Source organism: Notolepis coatsorum (assembly GCF_963971535.1).
Source record: "Notolepis coatsorum genome assembly, chromosome: 10".
NCBI lineage: Eukaryota > Metazoa > Chordata > Actinopteri > Aulopiformes > Paralepididae > Notolepis > Notolepis coatsorum.
Window position 1 is genome coordinate 13404133 of NC_140174.1, and position 19067 is coordinate 13423199.

At 44.0% G+C, this 19067-nt stretch overlaps 1 protein-coding gene across 1 annotated transcript in view; it reads right to left on the minus strand.

Moving 5' to 3' along the window:
* Window positions 1-5835: 5835 nt before the first annotated feature.
* Window positions 5836-19067, minus strand: part of wdr90 (WD repeat domain 90) — a gene marked incomplete at its 5' end in the record, with an annotated part of 102680 nt that continues 89448 nt past the window's right edge. Inside the window, 6 exons of the mRNA XM_084322911.1 lie at window positions 5836-6003; window positions 7687-7771; window positions 12877-12996; window positions 13456-13599; window positions 15214-15344; window positions 16789-16963. Coding sequence (XP_084179037.1) covers window positions 5846-6003; window positions 7687-7771; window positions 12877-12996; window positions 13456-13599; window positions 15214-15344; window positions 16789-16963 — 813 coding nt within the window. The 3' untranslated portion in view covers window positions 5836-5845. The remainder of the gene's footprint in view (window positions 6004-7686; window positions 7772-12876; window positions 12997-13455; window positions 13600-15213; window positions 15345-16788; window positions 16964-19067) is intronic.

Consider the following 19067-nt stretch of genomic DNA (forward strand, 5'->3'; position numbering starts at 1 on the left):
TACTTTCATACAAAATGCTTCATACACAATCCGTTACCAATAACTCGATAAACAACATGATTTGGACGTATATACTATTATACAACCTGGAGATGGATCGCATATTTCAACATCCCATAATAGGAATATTTTTGCTCCACGCTCATCGCCCAACGCCACCATGAAGCTACGGTGAGTTTCAGCGTTTTTTTTAACGTGTTCGATATAAACTGCTCTAATGATCATATCACCCACACTATAGATGAATCATCTAACGTTGGCCACGGAATTATAAACAACCCCCCCCCCCCCCATCCGGTCAACATCAGATGATTAGTAACTTCTAGAAGCACGTCCATTTGAAATTTTTTATCTCGCGCAGATCGCTATCAAACTGTATTTGATCATCAATATAATGCATTTAGGGCTATAAATCACGTTCTGGAGAAAGCTGCAGAAAACGATAAAAACATATTTATACTTTAGACCGTATTTTAGTATGAATATGTGAATGAAAAAGTATAACGTTCCTACGTCCTGAACAATAGATAATTGACGTTGAATGGGCCATAGTAATGTCAATTTAGCAATACAATTTAAAAAGTTATAGCCCTGCAAAGAAGGGGAACTTCTCCATAGACAAATAGAGCTGGCAGAGAGGGGTATAATGATGTACATAAGCCTGGCGACAGATACCCTGTCTATAAAGAGGCCCCTTTCCCCTCCGACAGGTTCTCTCACTTACGGGCATAAAACCCTGCCTGGGAATACCAGGTGCTGTAAGCCTTTGCACCGCTAGGAGGTGCTATTGCTCCCACAATGAGACAGGTATAGGCTACTGAGCTCCAGACAAAAGAGAGATAGAGACAGTGTGTGACAGAATGACAAGGGAGAAAGAGATGAATGAAGGAGAGCTGGTCTCTCTGCCCAGTGGATGATGGAAACAGTAAATCTGAAGCATTATTTTCCATTATAGCAGATTGGGCTTCATATGGCAAGTACTGTCATACCTGCATATACTCCTTTTTACATATGTGTAGATACTATATCTATATCTGTACATATCCCTTACCTACTCTTTCTAGTTACGCTGCTGGCCAGTATGACTTACTACCATAGTGTCTTTATACCTGTATCACTGTACATATTAATACTACAACTCTGTACATACATCAGATTAGTACTATTACTCAGTAGTACTCATTTATATAGTTTATACCCAGTTTAATCACCTGTACATTGTATATTACTATTGCACTTTACTGTTACATTTGCACTCTGGTTAGATGCCAAACTTCCTTTCGTTGTACTGTACTTGTGCTGTGATGACAATACATTTTAATCTAATCTAGCCTTAACACTTTCAGAGCCCAAGCTTAACCTTGATTTACCGGTTGAATGTCCACCATCCACTTCAATGTTAGCGTTAAAAACGCCTAATCTATGTTTTAAATTATGGCTATGTGTCTAATCTGCCCGTCGCTTATCAATGACTCGTTTTCCAGTCAACATTGTCGAAGCGGATTGTTTTTTTATCGGTTCATTTTCGTTTTATAGCATTTTGAAAAGCCCTCGTTTTCAAGGAAATATATAAAGATTCCATGATAAAAGACGTTTACTGGAATATTCTAGAATACACAAAAACGTTGTCCGGTCTATTTATGAATCGTTTTCAAATAAACACTAGATTATAGATAGTATATGTGTACGTATGCACGCTAGAGACGCGATCTGAAAAATCTATTCTCTTAGTTCCTCATCAGCGATCGCGCACACAGAGACACATCACACATAGGGCAAACGCTGAGATCTCAGCGAATACAACTCTGATTATCCCAAGACTGGTAAAATAGATTCCTTACCTCAGATCAGATGTTCTCCAAAAAGATCATTCCAATTCCTGATCGCCATTCCAAAAATCGATCACGCTTATTTTTTTTTTAACAAATGTTTTTATTTTTCCTTTTTTAACACAAAACTAGACAAACAATACATTAATAGTAGAAATCTATGATAAATCACAGGACAATGACCGACATAATAATAACAATAATGACAGTCCAGTAATTAAATCAAAATAAATGTAGATTGAAAGACATAAAAATAATAAATACAATACATGTGCTCTTGCTCGCTCTTCATCACTTTCCTTCCCCTTCCCTCCCCCTCCACCCCCCCCCTTTTGGACTATACATCCACTATTCCGATTAATATCAGGGATTACAAGTTCATATGCTACCCTTCATCTTCTCCACCACATCTAACCAGATTGCTATGCTGGCTTCATTAACACCTAAAATTCGTGCGGTAGATATCTCTAGATAAATCACATCGAGATAGGTAAGAACCCATACCTTCTGGCACATTTTATCCGGTTGAATCCAGCGTGATGCCATCAACTTTTTGGCAGCCGTAAGACCGGACAAAATTAGTCTCTTTACATGTACAGAGGTTGATAACTGAGAAACATCATTCAACAACAATACAGAAGGCAGTACAGGTATGGTCAGAGATACAAATTCTGATAATTGAGTGGTTACTTCTTCCCAGAATATCTTAACAGGAGGGCATTCCCAATACATATGCATAAATGTACCAATATGACCGATCACGCTTATTGATTGAGTATTGGCTACTGTGAATATATATTCCAGGCTGATTCCCGTCCCGCGATGACTTCCATGTTGAGCAGACAGCTTGCCAGCTCAAGGAGCTAGATTATCGATAGTATACGTGTACGTATGCACGCTATAGAGGCGATCTGAAAAATCGATTATCTTATTTCCTCATCAGCGATCACAGCCAAACAGCCACATTACACATAGGGCAAACGCTGAGATCTCAGCAAATACAACTCTGATTATCCCAAGACTGGTAAAATAGATTCCTTACCTCAGATCAGATGTTCTCCAAAAAGATCATTCCAATTCCTGATCGCCATTCCAAATATCGATCACGCTTATTGATTGAGTATTGGCTGCTGTAAATATATATTCCAGGCTGATTCCCGTCCCGCGATGACTTCCATGTTGATCAGACTGCTCGCCAGCACAAGGAACCAGCTGGCTCCGCCCCTACATATATACAGATTCCAAGTCAGTCTAAGCGACTGACCTGCAGTTACACAGGGATAGACGATAGGGGGCGCTTTTTTCCATTCTGAGCTGCTGGAGGAGCTGCTGTACCCAACGGGAGACTCGGTTGATGAAATATGAAATCAGATTGCTAATAAAAAAAATAAAACGCTAATAAACGTCGTGGGCATTCAGGCATTGGGCTGATTAAAAACGAGATATGACGTCATGGGCACTGTTAAGGGGGCGACAGCGGCTCGGGAGATAGAGCAGCCATCTGGTAATCTGGAGATTCCCGGTTTACATGAATGGGTAAAATGTGAGGAACAAATTGTAAAGCGCCTTGGATAAAAACGCTATTATAAATGCACCATTTACCATTCATATTGAACTTTAGAAATAGTCTCTTATACTTTGATTATTGTACTTTGACAGCAATCAAATATTCCTTTTTTAATATCAATTAATAAGTCGGGATATCAAATATTCATCATTACAGTCTACATACCAGAATAAGGTGCGCTAGAAAAAATAACTTTATAGAAAAAGAAAAAGATAATTTAATGAAACAAGCCACAAAACATTGCTACAGTAGTTACAGCATACAACTTAAAACAGCAAAGTCGATATCTAAAATCATACAAGATCATACTCGTTGTATAAACACGCACCAGTGTAAGAAATATAAATAACAAAAAAATCCTAACATATAAAATCGCTACAATGAAATCTTTTTTTCTCTAAGAACCAATACAGAACATTGACGTCCAGGTGCTGGAACAGAGGGCTTGTGCCCAAGACTAGGCTTGCTGTGGTAGTCAGTGATACCGGTGTTACTCTGTGTTCAGGCTCCACCGAGTACATAACGTGCCCACCGCCCCCACCAGTTAAAAAAAATTAAAAATAAAACCCATTTAGTAAATCTTCGTATATCAGTGCCCATGTTCAAATAAAGAAAACCTGTTATCAAGCATGTAAGTCAGACAACAATATAAACCGAATCTGTCAGCGCGACAGCAGCTATTTTCAGGTTCTACTTTCACTTACAGAGTAGTTTTAACAACGCGTGAAGGAAGCGCCCGGGTGGCGCAGCGGAGATTGCGCTCGTCACCAATGCAAGAGACTCCGGTCTCGAATCCGGGTGTCAGCATTGCCTCCGGCTTGGGCCGGCCGTCATACTGGCTCAATTGGCAGAGTCAGCGGGTGGAAGTCGATGGATGGTAATCTGGACGTTGTGGACAGCGACTCCTACAGGTCGGTTGGGGGACGCCTGCACAGCAGACAGGAAATGGCGGGGGTAGTGTGAGCCTCCCACACGTTACACCTCGCCAATGAGAGTCCATGCTGGCAGGTGAAAAGATGTGACAGGCTGCCTCCTCGTGTACCGGAGGGAACACGTGATGCAAGGCTTCTATCCTCCCTACAACCGGCCAGTGGGGGGCATATGCGAGCAACGTTCAAGACAGGGGAGGGGAGAATTGGAAACACGAAATTGGGATGGGAGAAAAAAAAATACAAATAAGGAGAAAAAGTGGATAAAAAAAAAAAAAAAACACGTGAAGGAGAGAAAGAAGAATCTAGAGATGCGACGTGTTACACAGTGAAAGCAGAGGTTTCAGAAATATTTTGGATTCAATCCTGCAGCAGCGAAAGCTCGACTCGACCAGTCCAGACCAGCAACATTATGTAATGCGCTACATTCATCCGTCCGTCAATAAACAAAAAAGTGACAGAAGGTATTACTGTCCTTTGGTTTATTTTTTACTTAGTACCTAACGTCAAGTCTGTCTGTCCAACAAATGGATACTAGTCATTAAAAATGTATTAAAGTCAGACGCAGACGGACAGACACAGTGGATCAATGTAGCCGCATGATGTTTAAAGATCAAAGTGAGTGTCATTCTTTAAAATGTCAGGTGTCACCGGTAATGTCATGAGTTTATTAATCATGGGAAATTCCACATCACCGCGGCAACCCTACCGAGGACCAGGTTACATCTTAGAATCATAGTGCATCTCTGCATGTATGCTATGATGCTATCACAAACCCTTCCAGCTATCCAAATCTGTCTAAACAGCAAACAAAAGGTCCCAAAACGAAGGCTACCTGAGGTTGTCTGGAGCAGGGGTTCCAAAATGTCATTAGACCACGACCCACAATTTGATAGGATTTTGTCCCCCAACTGAAAATCATGGTTAGATATGATTTAGTAAAGAATCCCACATCTATCTATACTGCAAGTGGTGAGACCACAGCGAATGGAGTGGAAACTTTTATCCAAATGCACTTTTAGTGAATGAAATACGAGTGGAATTAAACTATTCCTAATTTTTACCAGTCCTTTAGACACCAGGGGGTCACGGATCAGTCCTTTAGATGCCAGGGGGTCAGGGGGGGCACGGATCGGTCCTTTAGATGCCAGGGGGTCAGGGGGGGCACGGATCGGTCCTTTAGATGCCAGGGGGTCACGGGGGGGGGGGGGGGGTCACGGATCTGTCCTTTAGATGCCAGGGGGTCACGGGGGGGGGGGGGGGGGGGCACGGATCGGTCCTGGTCACCGGGGGGGGTTCACGGATTGATCCTTTAGATGCCAGGGGGTCAAGGGGGGGGGGTCACAGATCTGTCCTTTAGATGCCAGGGGGTCACGGGGGGGGTCACGGATCTGTCCTTTAGATGTCAGGGGGTCAAAGGGGGGGTGGGTTTCGGATCTGTCCTTTAGATGCTGGGGGGTCACGGATCTGTCCTTTAGATGCCAGGGGGTCACGAGGGGGGGGGGTCAGGAACAGCCGCTCTAGAGTCCCTTCACCTCCCACAGCAGGATCTCGTTGTAGGCCAGGGTGAAGAGCAGCTTCCCGGAGGGGGAGAAGCGCGCGGCGTGCAGGGAGTCTCCGTGATGCAGGAGGTCCTGGAACCTGCCGCTGGAGGCCTGGATCAGCTTCAGTACGCGCCCTGGCGGGAGAACAGAACCGGGTCAGACGGCCCGTCTAGACCCCAGAGAGGACGGTACTGGAGGCGCATCTTTGGAAACACATTTAATAGGCTGCAAAATAATATTCAATAATGTTCCGAAGGAGACACCTTTCTGAAGAGGACATGTTTGTGGTGAAACGTTGGTGATTTTCTTTGCACCATATTAATTAAATAGTTTTCTAAAGATGATCCGCGTCTCCAGTACCTTCCTTTCTGACGACTATATGGTCCAACTTTGAGCTTGTTTAGACCAATTCAAGTGAACCCAAGGTATGGGTATAGTATATATAGTAGAGGTGGGCGAAATAAATCTATACAGCAATATATTGCATGTCGATATTATAAAACACTTTCAGTGCCACGGATGACATATCTCGTTTTATTAGCCCCCCCACTGAGTGCAGACGATGACAAATATAGTTTTATTGTTTTATTAGCGATCTGAAATCATATTTCATCAACCAAGTCTCCCGTTGGTACAGCAGCCCCTACAGGAGCTCAGAATGGAAAAAAGCGCCCCCTATCGTCTATCCCTGTGTAACTGCAGGTCAGTCACTTAGACTGACTTGGGATCTGTAGATATGTAGGGCGGAGCCAGCTGGTTCCTTGTGCTGGCGAGCAGTCTGATTAACATGGAAGTCATCGCGGGACGGGAATCAGCCTGGAATATATATTTACAGCAGCCAATACTCAATCAATAAGCGTGATCGATATTTGGAATGGCGATCAGGAATTGGAATGATCTTTTTGGAGAACATCTGATCTGAGGTAAGGAATCTATTTTACCAGTCTTGGGATAATCAGAGTTGTATTCGCTGAGATCTCAGCGTTTGCCCTATGTGTGATGTGGCTGTTTGGCTGTGATCGCTGATGAGGAAATAAGATAATCGATTTTTCAGATCGCCTCTATAGCGTGCATACGTACACATATACTATCGATAATCTAGCGTTTATTTGAAAACTATTCATAAATAGGCAGAAAAATGACCGTTTGTGTATTCTAGAATATTCCAGTAAATGTCTTTTATCATGGAATCTTTATATTTTCCTTAAACGAGGGCTTTTCAAAATGCTATAAAACGAAAATGAACCAATAAAAAAACAATTAGCTTAGACAATGTTGACTGGAAAACTAGTCATTGATAAGCGACGGGCAGATTAGACCCATAATTTAAAACATAGATTAGGCGTTTTTAATGTTAACATTGAAGTGGGTCGCGGCATTCAAGGAGGTTCCGGGGCACCGAGCTCCGGCACGGAAAGTGTTAATACAGTGACGCAAAGTATCAATATATTTAAAAAAGTGGTTGGTTTTTGCTTGACAATCACATTTTACTGCAATGAAACTGATTGGAATGTGGTGAACAGACTTATCTTATTAGATGAAACATGATGTAAATATATTTTATCTTATTAGATGAAACATGATGTAAATATATTTTACCTTATTAGATGAAACATGTAAATATATTTTATTGCAGATGTTGACTCAGTTTTCCACTTGGGACATAATTAGCAGTTGAAAAAAGGGAAATAAATAGCAATATATCCTAATATTGTGATATTACAATATCATGACTAGTATCAGGATAATATCATAATCCCACCCCTAGTATATAGAGTATAGTCCTCAGCATAAGGTTACAGCTGACAGTAAACTACCTGTAGATCCCACTGCTATGAGATGCCCCCTGGTGGAGATGCTCAGGCATGTCGCCCAGTGGGAGAGAGAGATCTTCTTTATCACCTGCAGTCATAGGAGGGTAATAATAATCAATAACAGCACTGTATAATAATCAATAATAACAATATTATTATTATTAATAACAACAATAGCAATAATACTAATAATAAATAATAACAGCAATAATACATTTTACTTGTATAATGCTTTCTAAGGTACTCAAAGACACTTTACATGATATAATTTTTTTGTGATCAAATTTTTTATTTTCAAACATGAAACAACACAACTCACAACATAATAATAATAATAATAATAATAATAATAATAATAATAATAATAATAATAATAATACATAAAAAGACAACCAAAAACATCAACTCAACACAACAATGACTAGACAATAAATTAGACAGATTGTACATTTAACACCCCAAGCCCCCTCCCTCACCACCCATCGCAGCCATGATCCCCAACCCTCGAGAGCCCCGAGTCCGGCACCCCAGCGAGTCAGAGCATCATACCTCTTTAACACCCCGACCCGCCGAGGGCCCGAACCAAGGGCCCCCCCCACCCCGAGCCTGTGACCCTCCGACACAATCAAAGGGGGCCCAGAACACATACATAATGGGCTTCCTGAGCCCCCTCCATCTACAGGCCCGGCAGCCGCGAACCCCAACCCCGGAGGACCCCCGCGAGCCAAAGCATCACGCCTCTTTAATGCCTCGACCCGCAGAGACCCCGAACCCACCCCAGTCCGAGCCCACAACCACCACAGCTAAAGGGGGCCCAGAATATATACATAATTAAAATGACAAGAAAAAACAAAAAGAAAAAACAAGTGGACAATGGCACTCGCTCGCTCCCCCCCCACACTCACCCCAGGACCTCAACGTGAGTTAAATACATAATATATAATAGATTATCTAGCAATTGAACGTTATATGCGCTCTTAAAATTTTGCAACTGCTGCCAACCAGATAGCAATATTCGCTTCGTTAACCCCTAAAACTCGTGCAGTGGATATCTCCAGGTAAGAATCCATACCTTTGGGCATAGCTTGTCTGGGTGTATCCATCGTGAGGCAATCAATTTCTTGGCGGCTGTGAGGCCGGCTAGAATGAGTCTCTTCACATGTGTAGAGGTCGGTAATTGAGAAACCTCATTCAATAATAATACAGAAGGCAGGACAGGTATAGTCAGAGAGAAAATATCTGATAGCTGGGTGGTAATCTCTTCCCAGAAAAGCTCAACAGGAGGACATTCCCATACATATGCATAAATGTTCCGATGGCCCCGTTTGGACATAAGGTACATCGAGAGTCAGGTCTGAGACCCATTCGATTCAATCGTCTAGGGGTCAAATAAGTCCTATGAATAACATTTAGATGAATCTGTTGGTGATCTGGGTTGCGTGAGGACAGCCGGACATTTTCCCAGACAAAATCTACATCCAACTCCGGGACATCCTTTCTCCAAATCGTATCCAGGGGGAGGTCCTTATACAAGGACGTAAGTAAATGGCGATAAAAGTCAGAAACTAAGCCTCTCGATGTCTCTTTGTCATACAATTATTTGTGAAAGCGGTGACGCTCTAGTGGAGCATCCCATGGAACGCCATGAGCCCTCAGGGCTGCTCTTATTTGTAAATAAAAGAAAAAGGAGGTTCCAGGGAGATCATATCCATTGGATAGATCTTGGAAAGATCGGAGACCAGAGTTCTCGAAGATGTCCCCCAGCGTATGGATGCCTTTCTTTTCCCATCTAGGGTACCTAATAGGTTGTTGTCCAATAAGGAGTAAATTGTTATTAAATAGAGGGGAATGTGTGTGCCATTTATGGCGGTTAGTACATGCTTTCTGGGTATCACGCCAGGTCTGGATCACATGTGTGATAAGCGGGCCAAATCGTAATTTGCATTGCTTAATTGAAATGTTGGTATACACAATATCTTGCAGTCTATGTGGGGACACCATCTTCTCCTCCAATGGTCGCCAGGACACAGCTGCTTGAGCGTCAAACCAAGTGATCAGAGGTCTCAGAGAGAAAGCTTGAAAATAATGGAAATGCTAAGCCTCCATCGAGTTTACTTCTTTGGGCAGTTGATCTCTTCAAGCGCGGGCGTTTATTATTCCAAACGAATTTATATGAGGCAGAATGCAACTTCTGCCAATAACCAACAGGAGGAGGCAACGGGAGCATTGAGCTGATAAAATGTATTCTGGGTAAAATATTCATTTTAATCATTGACGCACGGGCCTGTAATGATTTTTTTTATTTGGACCATCTGTTTTTTTTTTTTTTATTATTATCTTTCCCCCCCCTCCTTTTTCCGATTTTTCTCCCATCCCACTGTTAGTTGTTATGCCAATTCCCAACTCCCTTCCTGGTTGTTGCGCACTCCCCTCCACTGTTGGTCCGGGAGGCCGGAGACTGTCACATGCTTTCCTCCGACGCATGTGCAGCCAGCCGGAAGCCAGCCTGGCAGTGCAGATTCTCACCGGGAGAGTGTAACATGTGGAAGGTCACACTACCTCCCTCCAGATCTTACCCTCGCTGTGCAGGCGCCCCGACCGAACTGTAGGGGTCGCTGTCCACAACGTCCAGGACCCACCCATCAGCTTTCCCACCCCTAACACTACCAATTGTGTTAGTATGAACGACCAGCCAAGCTGATAGCAACGCCGAGAGCTGGATTCGAACCCAGCGTCTCCAGCGTTGATGGCGAGCGCCTTGCCCACTACACCACCTAGCCGCGGACCATCTGTTGAAGTAATTTGTAATCCTGTCACCCAAGCTGGAGTAGTTATACCGTATCGTCTGGCTAATAGTAGGGAATATTTCAATTCCGAGACATTTAAAGTGCTCCACCATAAGTATGTTTGCAGGCAGGATGGTAGCCTTTGCAGGCTCATTAAGTGGAAGAAAAGCTGATTTTAGCCAGTTGATCTTAAAGCCGGATAGGCTGCCAAACTCATCTATCACATTGAGAAGATGAGGTAGAGCGACGGAGGGATTCTGCATAAACAGGAGTACATCATCTGCGTATAAGCTGATATGGTGCAGTGTGCCCTGAATTGAAACAGGAGATATAATTTGGGATTGTCTTATGTATTGAGCTAAAGGTTCGAGAGATGAAGCAAAAAGACCGGGACTAAGAGGGCAACCACTTTACATGATATATGTAAGAAATTACAGAGATCAGTATAACATCATTAAATTCCAAGAATACAAAGGAGGGGCGGCTAAGTGGCGCAGTGGGCAAGGCGCTCGCCACTAACGCAGGAAATGCTGGGTTCGAGCCCAGCTCTCGGCGTTGCTTCCGGCTTGGCTGGTCGTTCATACTAATACAATTAGCAGTATTAGGGGGTGGGAAAGCCGGTGGGTGGGGATCGGACGTTGTGGACAGCGACTCCTACAGGTCGGTTGGTGCGCCTGTACAGCAGAATCAGGAAGCAACGGGGGCAGCGTGAGCCTCCCACGCATTACTCCTCGCCGCTGAGAGATCGCGCTGTACAGGTCAAAAGATGCGACAGCTGCCTCCTCGTGTACCGGAGGGGACACGTGATGCAAGGCTTGGTCCACATTGCAGCCGACCAGTGGGAGGCATGGTCTAACAACGTTCGAGACAGGGGTGGGTAGAATTGGATAATACGAAATTGGGATGGGAGAAAAATAGAAAATGGGGAGAAAAAGTAGATAAAAAAAATAATACAAAGGAGGATAAGGCAGCTGGGTGGCGCAGCGGACATTGCGCTCGTCACCAACGTAAGAAACACCGGGTTTGAATCCGGCTGTCGGCGTTGCCTCCGGCTTGGGCCGGCCGTCATACTAACTCAATTGGCAGAGTTAGCGGGTGGAAGTCGATGGGTGGTGATCTGGACGTTGTGGACAGCGACTCCTACAGGTCGGTTGGGGGGCGCCTGCACAGCAGAGACAGGAAATGGCGGGGGTAGTGTGAGCCTCCCACACGTTACACCTCGCCAATGAGAGTCCGCGCTGGCAGGTGAAAAGATGTGACAAGCTGCCTCATCGTGTATCGGAGGGGACACGTGATGCAAGGCTTCTATCCTCCCTACAACCGGCCAGTGGGTTCAAGACAACGTTCAAGACAGGGGAGGGGAGAATTGGCACAGCGAAATTGGGATGGGAGAAAAAGAAAAGTGGATAAAAAAAAAATAATAATACAAAGGAGGTTCAAGTTGTTTTATTTGTCACATAAGGTACATTACAGTGAAATGCCTGGTTCTGCTGCACAATCTAAGGAGGCTCATACAGAACCAAGCATTTCACTGTAATGAAACATGTACCTTATACGTGACAAATAAAACAAAACTTGAACTTGAACCATGGGATAAAATCAGAAGGTAAAGGTCTTCAAATGAAGTGATGCAACAACAAGAGAGAGAGTAGAAAGTCAGAAGGAAAGGAGAAGACATGCTACTAAACTAGCTTAACAATGCAGATCAATGTATGGCTGCTTTATGTAACACTGTTCTGCTACTAAACTAGCTTAACAATGCAGATCAATGTATGGCTGCTTTATGTAACACTGTTCTGCTACTAAACTAACTTAACAATGCAGATCAATGTATGGCTGCTTTATGTAACACTCTTCTACTAAACTAGCTTAACAATGCAGATCAATGTATAGCTGCTTTATGTATGTAACGCTTTATATCCACATCTGTATACATACCTGCATATAATCCTTTTTACATATCTATAGATACTATATCTATATATACCCACTCTTACTAGTTACTCTGCTGGCCAGTATGACTTACTTATCATACCTGTATCACAGTACATATTAATACTACAACTCTGTTAATAAATAATAATAAATACATAAAAATGCAAAAAATAGTTTTTCTTTTATAAATATCCTCAAACTAAATCCTCAATTTGAATAAAGTGATTAATCTGATTAAATGAGTCTTTATTTATTAAATCAACTTGAATATAACTCATCAGTTTTTTTAATACTATAATATTAGTGTAGCCTAATCTTTATCTGCAACTGTGAAGAAAAACCCCATTGGTTTAAACAGAATAAATAGACACAAAAAAAAGATATAAAAAAGATATATATATATATTTTCTTTTTTATAAATTTTTTTTAATTCAAAAGTTGATTTAGAATTTGAATGCCCTAACACACACACCCGTTTCTTGTCCAGGCTGTAGAAGGACAGCTCTTTCTCGACTCCGTAGCCAGTGTACACCACCAGACCTGGGTCTGCAGGACTGAAGGCAGCCAGACTGGGCGGTGGGTCGTCTCCGTCCTAGCAGGGCGACAGAGACAAGCGGCACACATGTGAGACGTGATTCTGGGATGCAAGCGCTCGATAAAGGTGTGATAAAAAACAAGACTAAAAACACACGTCTTCAATCAATATCTGGAAAAAAAACGGGAAAAAAAACGTATCGTCTTCTACTATCATGCACTCTTCCGCTAAATAATCTTCCTTGTCTATATTACTACCTACTATACTAATATGTCTCTACCACTATGCACTCAACACTGCAGCGCCCAAGTTTCAACACTGTTTGATGAACATTACACTACTCAGCTGAAAGAGTGGGACCCTTCGTGCTGACCTGTCGTACAGAACTCGTGAGTCACTTTGGATAAAAGCGTTCAGCTAAATGACTAACTGTAAAATGTAAGTGTAAACTTTGCACAGGGTGCAAAAAAATAAAGAAGCATAACGTCTTATCGGCGTTGGAAGTCTGGTCATTACTGAGAGGTGGACGGGGGCAGGAAAGGTCAGCCAGTCCAGCAGGTCACACTTGTCCTTGATCCAGTCGGCGGCCCAGACACTGACCCGCCTGTCGGCGCTGCAGGCCAGCCACAGCTCGCTCCCTTCCAGCCCGAACGCCTTGTACTGGTGGGGAGAGGAACACACTTCAGCCACAGCCATGGTAAATGGTGCATTTATATAGCAGCTTTTATTCAAAGTGCTTTACAATTTTGTTCCTCACATTCTTGATTTTTTTTTATAGAGCAGAATTTTTTTTTTTTATCCACTTTTTCTCCCATTTTCTATTTTTCTCCCATCCCAATTTCGTATCATCCAATTCAACTCTCCCCTGTCTCGAACGCTGTTTCTTGCCTCCCACAAGCCGGCTGCAATGTGGACTAAGTCATACATAGCACGAGTCCCCTCCGATACTCGAGGTAACAGCAGTCGCATCTTTTCACCTGCGCAGCATTTTATTTTTACATTTCTATAACCTTTATTTACCCAGGCAAGCAAGTAAGAACAAATTCTGATTTTATTAATAAGTCTCCTGAAATTGTCCACTGTATGTTTATGTGTAGTAACGTCTGTGTCTGCCTACATGTATTCTTGTCATACGTCTGTGTGGTTTTGGTTTATGTTCCTCCAGTTCAGTCCACTTATTAACATGGCAAATAAAGTCAACCTGAAACTTGTGTATTTGATGATTTATTTGTGCTATTTATGTTCCATCGCCATCCTCCAAACACACAAAACATGCCTCTCACTGTTTATCACTCATCAATGCGTCCTGTATGAAAAAGACATCTTCTCCATCTGAGAGACACGATAGACACATGTATTTGTTCATCTACGAGGCTCTTTTATTGAAAAGCTGCCGTCTTACATCACATCCCTGCTGGAGTGATCCTCTGGACTGTTTATTTATTTATCTTTAATATTGTTCAACGTCTGGGCGGCTAGGTGGTGTAGTGGGCAAGGCACTCGCCACCAGTGTGGAGACGCTAGGATTTGCGTGTTCGAATCCAGCTCTCCACATTGTTTTCAGTTTAGCTGGTCGTCCGCAGTAATACACATTGGCCGTATTACGGGGAGGGAAAACTGAAGGGTGGGGATCGAACGTTGTGAACAAGCGACTCCTACAAGTCGGTTGGTGCGCCTGCGCAGTAGAATCAGGAAGTGTCGGGGGCAGCGTGAGCCTCCCACGCGTTACTCCTCGACACTGAGAGATCGAGCTGCGCAGGTGAAAAGATGCGACTGCTGTTACCTCAAGTACCGGAGGGGACTTGTGCTATGTATGACTTAGTCCACATTGCAGCCGGCTTGTGGGAGGCAAGAAACAGCGTTCGTGACAGGGGAGGGTTGAATTGGATGATACAAAAATTGGGATGGGAGAAAATATAGAAAAAATGGGAGAAAAAGTGGATCAAAAAAATATTGTTCAACGTCTCACCCAATTGACCCATCTCAAACCAGACCTCTTTTCTCGATCCTCCAATCACAACTGTTGCTTCGCCTCGGACAAGGGCGGGGCTTGAGATGGGTCAATTGGGTGAGACGTTCAACAATATGAAAAAATTCATTTGTATATTTAATTTGTGTTTTGTTTTATATACTTGTTTTTATAGAATTTTATTGATAATAATTTTTTCATTTTACGTCTCGGCATAGTAAACGAGGTCTTGCTCTCTAAAATAAAGACCGTATATAATGTGAGATCCGCTCCGACGTCGCCGCCTGACCCCATGTGCTGCTGACCTGTTTCCTGGCACACTGGATGGCGGTGACGGGGGCTCCTCTGTGGTCGCTGATGACCCGGATGGTCAGTCCGTTCATGGGGCTACTGACCGCTATCACGCCGTCCTTCCCCGCTGAAAGGAGCACGTGACCTGATGGGATCCAAAGAAAAACAACCTCCACTTATTATGGTGACTTTATGCAGACAGTGTGAAGACTGAGAGGGGAGACTGTAAGTGGTATTTTTTTTTATTTGTTCAAATAACTGGTCTACATGTTAAAATAATAGCTCTGTATTCTGACAGCTGTCACTGATAGTGATATAGAGTGTCTGGTCAGTAACATGGGTCTCCCAGTCCCTCCGCTTTGCAGTAAACACAAAATACATTTCCTGGTATCCCTTCCCACTTTATCCAATATTGGTGTGAAATGAAATTGGAAACCCTCTCTAATCTGGTTTATATTGTTTCTTCTGTCTCGCATAATACCCTGCATCCTCGCTGCCTCCTCAGAAATCACTCTGCAGTAAACAGATTTATTTTTCTCGTATCCCAAAAATGGTCTGACAAAAATAAGAAATAAAAACTAGTTTTAAGCAAATGTGTCCTTGAAACAAGTCTACCAGTACAGTAAGAACATTTGGCTTGGAAAGATTTCTTGAAATAAGTACAAATATCTAGGGTTCTCTCTCCTGATTGGATAAAGTGGGAGCGGGATACCAGGTATTTTGTGTTTACTGCAGAGCAGGAGGGACTGGGAGACCCATGTTACTGACCAGACACTCTATATCAGTGATGGCAGTTGCCCGTCTGGGTATTCTGCTTCTTGGGTATTCAGCTTCTTGGGTTAGGGTTACAGGTACACAGAGAGAGGATCCACAGAAAGGACCTGAGAGCAACCTGATCTATTTGACTTTAATTCAACATCAAACAACACAACGCATATCCTGAAGGAATACAGGATAAGTAACATCACTTAAAAGTCAACGAAATCTAACACAATAACCCGACCCTCATCTGCACATTTGTTTACACTATTTACTTTCTCATATTTAATTATATTGTTTACACTGTTAGTTTTTCTCTCATATTCAGATCTAATTCTATTGCCTATATTCATGTATTTCTACTATTACCCTGCCCATGCCTGCACCTCACCTCCAGCCTCCCCCATGCTGCTATGATGCCAGAATTTCCCCCAAGGGCGTACTGGATGAAAGATGTGTTTTGTTGTTGAGTGAACCATAATCCCCTCTCTCACCACTAGAGGCGTACTGGATGAAAGATGTGTTTTCTGTTGTTGAGTGGACCGTAATCCCCCTCTCTCACCACTAGAGGCGTACTGGATGAAATATATGTGTTTTGCTGTTGAGTGGACCGTAACCCCCTCTCTCACCACTAGAGGCGTACTGGATGAAATATGTGTTTTGTTGTTGAGTGGACCGTAATCCCCCTCTCTCACCACTAGAGGCGTACTGGATGAAAGATATGTTTTCTGTTGTTGAGTGGACCGTAATCCCCCTCTCTCACCACTAGAGGCGTACTGGATGAAATATATGTGTTTTGCTGTTGAGTGGACCGTAACCCCCTCTCTCACCACTAGAGGCGTACTGGATGGCGGAGACGGCCACCAGGTGGGGCTGCAGCTTCAGCTCCATCTCCTTGGTGGAGAGACGGAAGATCCTCAGGGTGCCGTCGCTGTAGCCCGCCGCCACGCTGGCGCCCCCCGCTGGCGAGCCGAGGACGGGACTCCAGCACGCGCAGCCACAGCCCTGACCGCCAGAGGGAACAATAATAAGACAATAATTTAAGAACTAGGCTGTTATAAATCGTATAGCTTTACGCTCTGCTCTATTGGAACTATCCCTTTAATCATTCATCAATGAAAAAACTTTCTCCACATGTACACCCTCACTCACCTCTGCCTGGCCACACCCACATCCGCTCCTATATAAGCGGGGTCGTGGCCACACAATCAGCTCCTTCCCTACTTTCACCACCGTGAAGTTCGTGTATATCACCACTTTAGTTTAGTGCTAAAAGTAGTTAGTTGGTAAAGGAGCTGCGTTGACATTGTATCTTTGTTTTTTCTCTCACAAATTTTCGAGAAAATAAAGCGATAATGTCTTCACCACCGGAGAGTCTAGAAGATGATGATCATTCTGACCTCCACCGGCGCTTCGCATTGGGGCGCGCGTCGCTGAGCAATCCCCGCCGGCATTGTCCCCGGCTCTGCAGCTGGATACTATGCCTCGAGAGGCGGTCGGCTGTGTGAGAGCTGACTGTCTCTCTGGGCGGGTGGTGTTTTGCGACGCGGGCCTCAGGTGTGCAGTTGTGAGGGGGCAGCTGCACAGCTTGCGTAAGGTCGGCTCCAGGCTAGAATCCCTTCGTTGCCTCTCCATAGCGGCATGGAGGGGGTTCTAGTTTGATGCCCCGCGATAAAACAGTGCTCCTCCTCAGAGAGGTCGTAGCTTTGTTTTCCTGGGGCCATGATTCCGAGTCTGCGGTTCAAGTCCCTGGGTCTCTGAAAAACGGATACCCTCTGCCGCCGCGCTGGCCCGGCTTTCAAGACGAAAACACCCGGCACGGAGGATGCGAGCTCGGTGTTTCATTATGAGAATATCTCCGAGCTCAGGACGGCTGCAGCCCGCGTACAACGGGGCTTACTGCCGATGCCGCTGTGTCTGGTAAACACTGTTCTGTGAGAGGGACGTGTGTTGCCTTTCCCTTTTTCTTTAGGATAAAAGAAAGGGAGAGACAGCGGCTGTCTGAAGTGTTTGGCCTGTATCGCTATTCCTCACGTTACACAGCTTCAGTAGTAGCCGCTTTAGCTTGCTACTGCGTTAGCTGGTGGCTATCGATAGCCGGTAAAAGCTAACTGTTAGCCAGTTAGCTGTTAGGCTAAGTCGTTAGCTGGCTACTACGTTAGGCTAGAAACGTTAGCTTGATGCTATCAGTCAGCCTGGAGTTAGCTGTTAGGAAGTAGCGATGACTACGGCGTCATCTCTGGCAGAAGATGTCGTCGGGCCTGCACCATAACCGGCCGCAGGATGGGGGCGTCGCGCCAGAGCGAGGCTCCAGCCGTCGCCGCTTCTGGCCCCACCAGCGAGAGGCCTTGTCAATGTGGTAGACCAACCTATTGTTGCGGCCATTTCAGGTAGGTGTCCGGGGTTCAGGTAGGTGTCCGTAGGACATTATACTATGCCCCACTGTGATGTTTGTCTTGTGTTATGAAATAACTTGACAGGACGACCAGATTTAGTCTAACATCGACTCCCTCATTTAATGTCTCTTCTCCAGCTTCATGCATATACAGAATGCCGTCTCTCGTCCCACATCCGGGTTACTCCCAGTACGGGTACCCGCATAGCTCAATACATTACATCTCCCTTCTTAAGTTCCACATTCTTCAGACATTTTTTTATTTTTTTTTAACAAGTTGTCAACAACTGAATAATCACAGAACATAGTGAGAAATAGTTCTTGGAAAGAAAATAATAAACTAAGAACTGTGGGCCTATACGGCACATAAACAACCAAAGGTGCCTCCTGCATTTAAAACAAAACAAACTGTAGTTTTTGTAACCACAAAGTCATCCAGTGAACATTAAATGAATCAGTTACAGTGCAACATAAATGAGCAGAGTCCACTTTTTGTTTCCCTACTCTCTAAACCTCGTTGGAGTTTTGACCAGTCTCCCTGATCTAGTGCGAAAAGGTTGTGCGACAGAGTCAGTAGTGTCACTGCTTCCCTGTGGAGTGTGCGCTGGGGTCTGTGCGTGTGAACTGTCCTGATCAACAAACCTTGGGTTGTCACAGTTCATATCCCCATTCCCATCTTGCTCCTTAGCAGCAGATGGAAACTCTCTCTCAGCA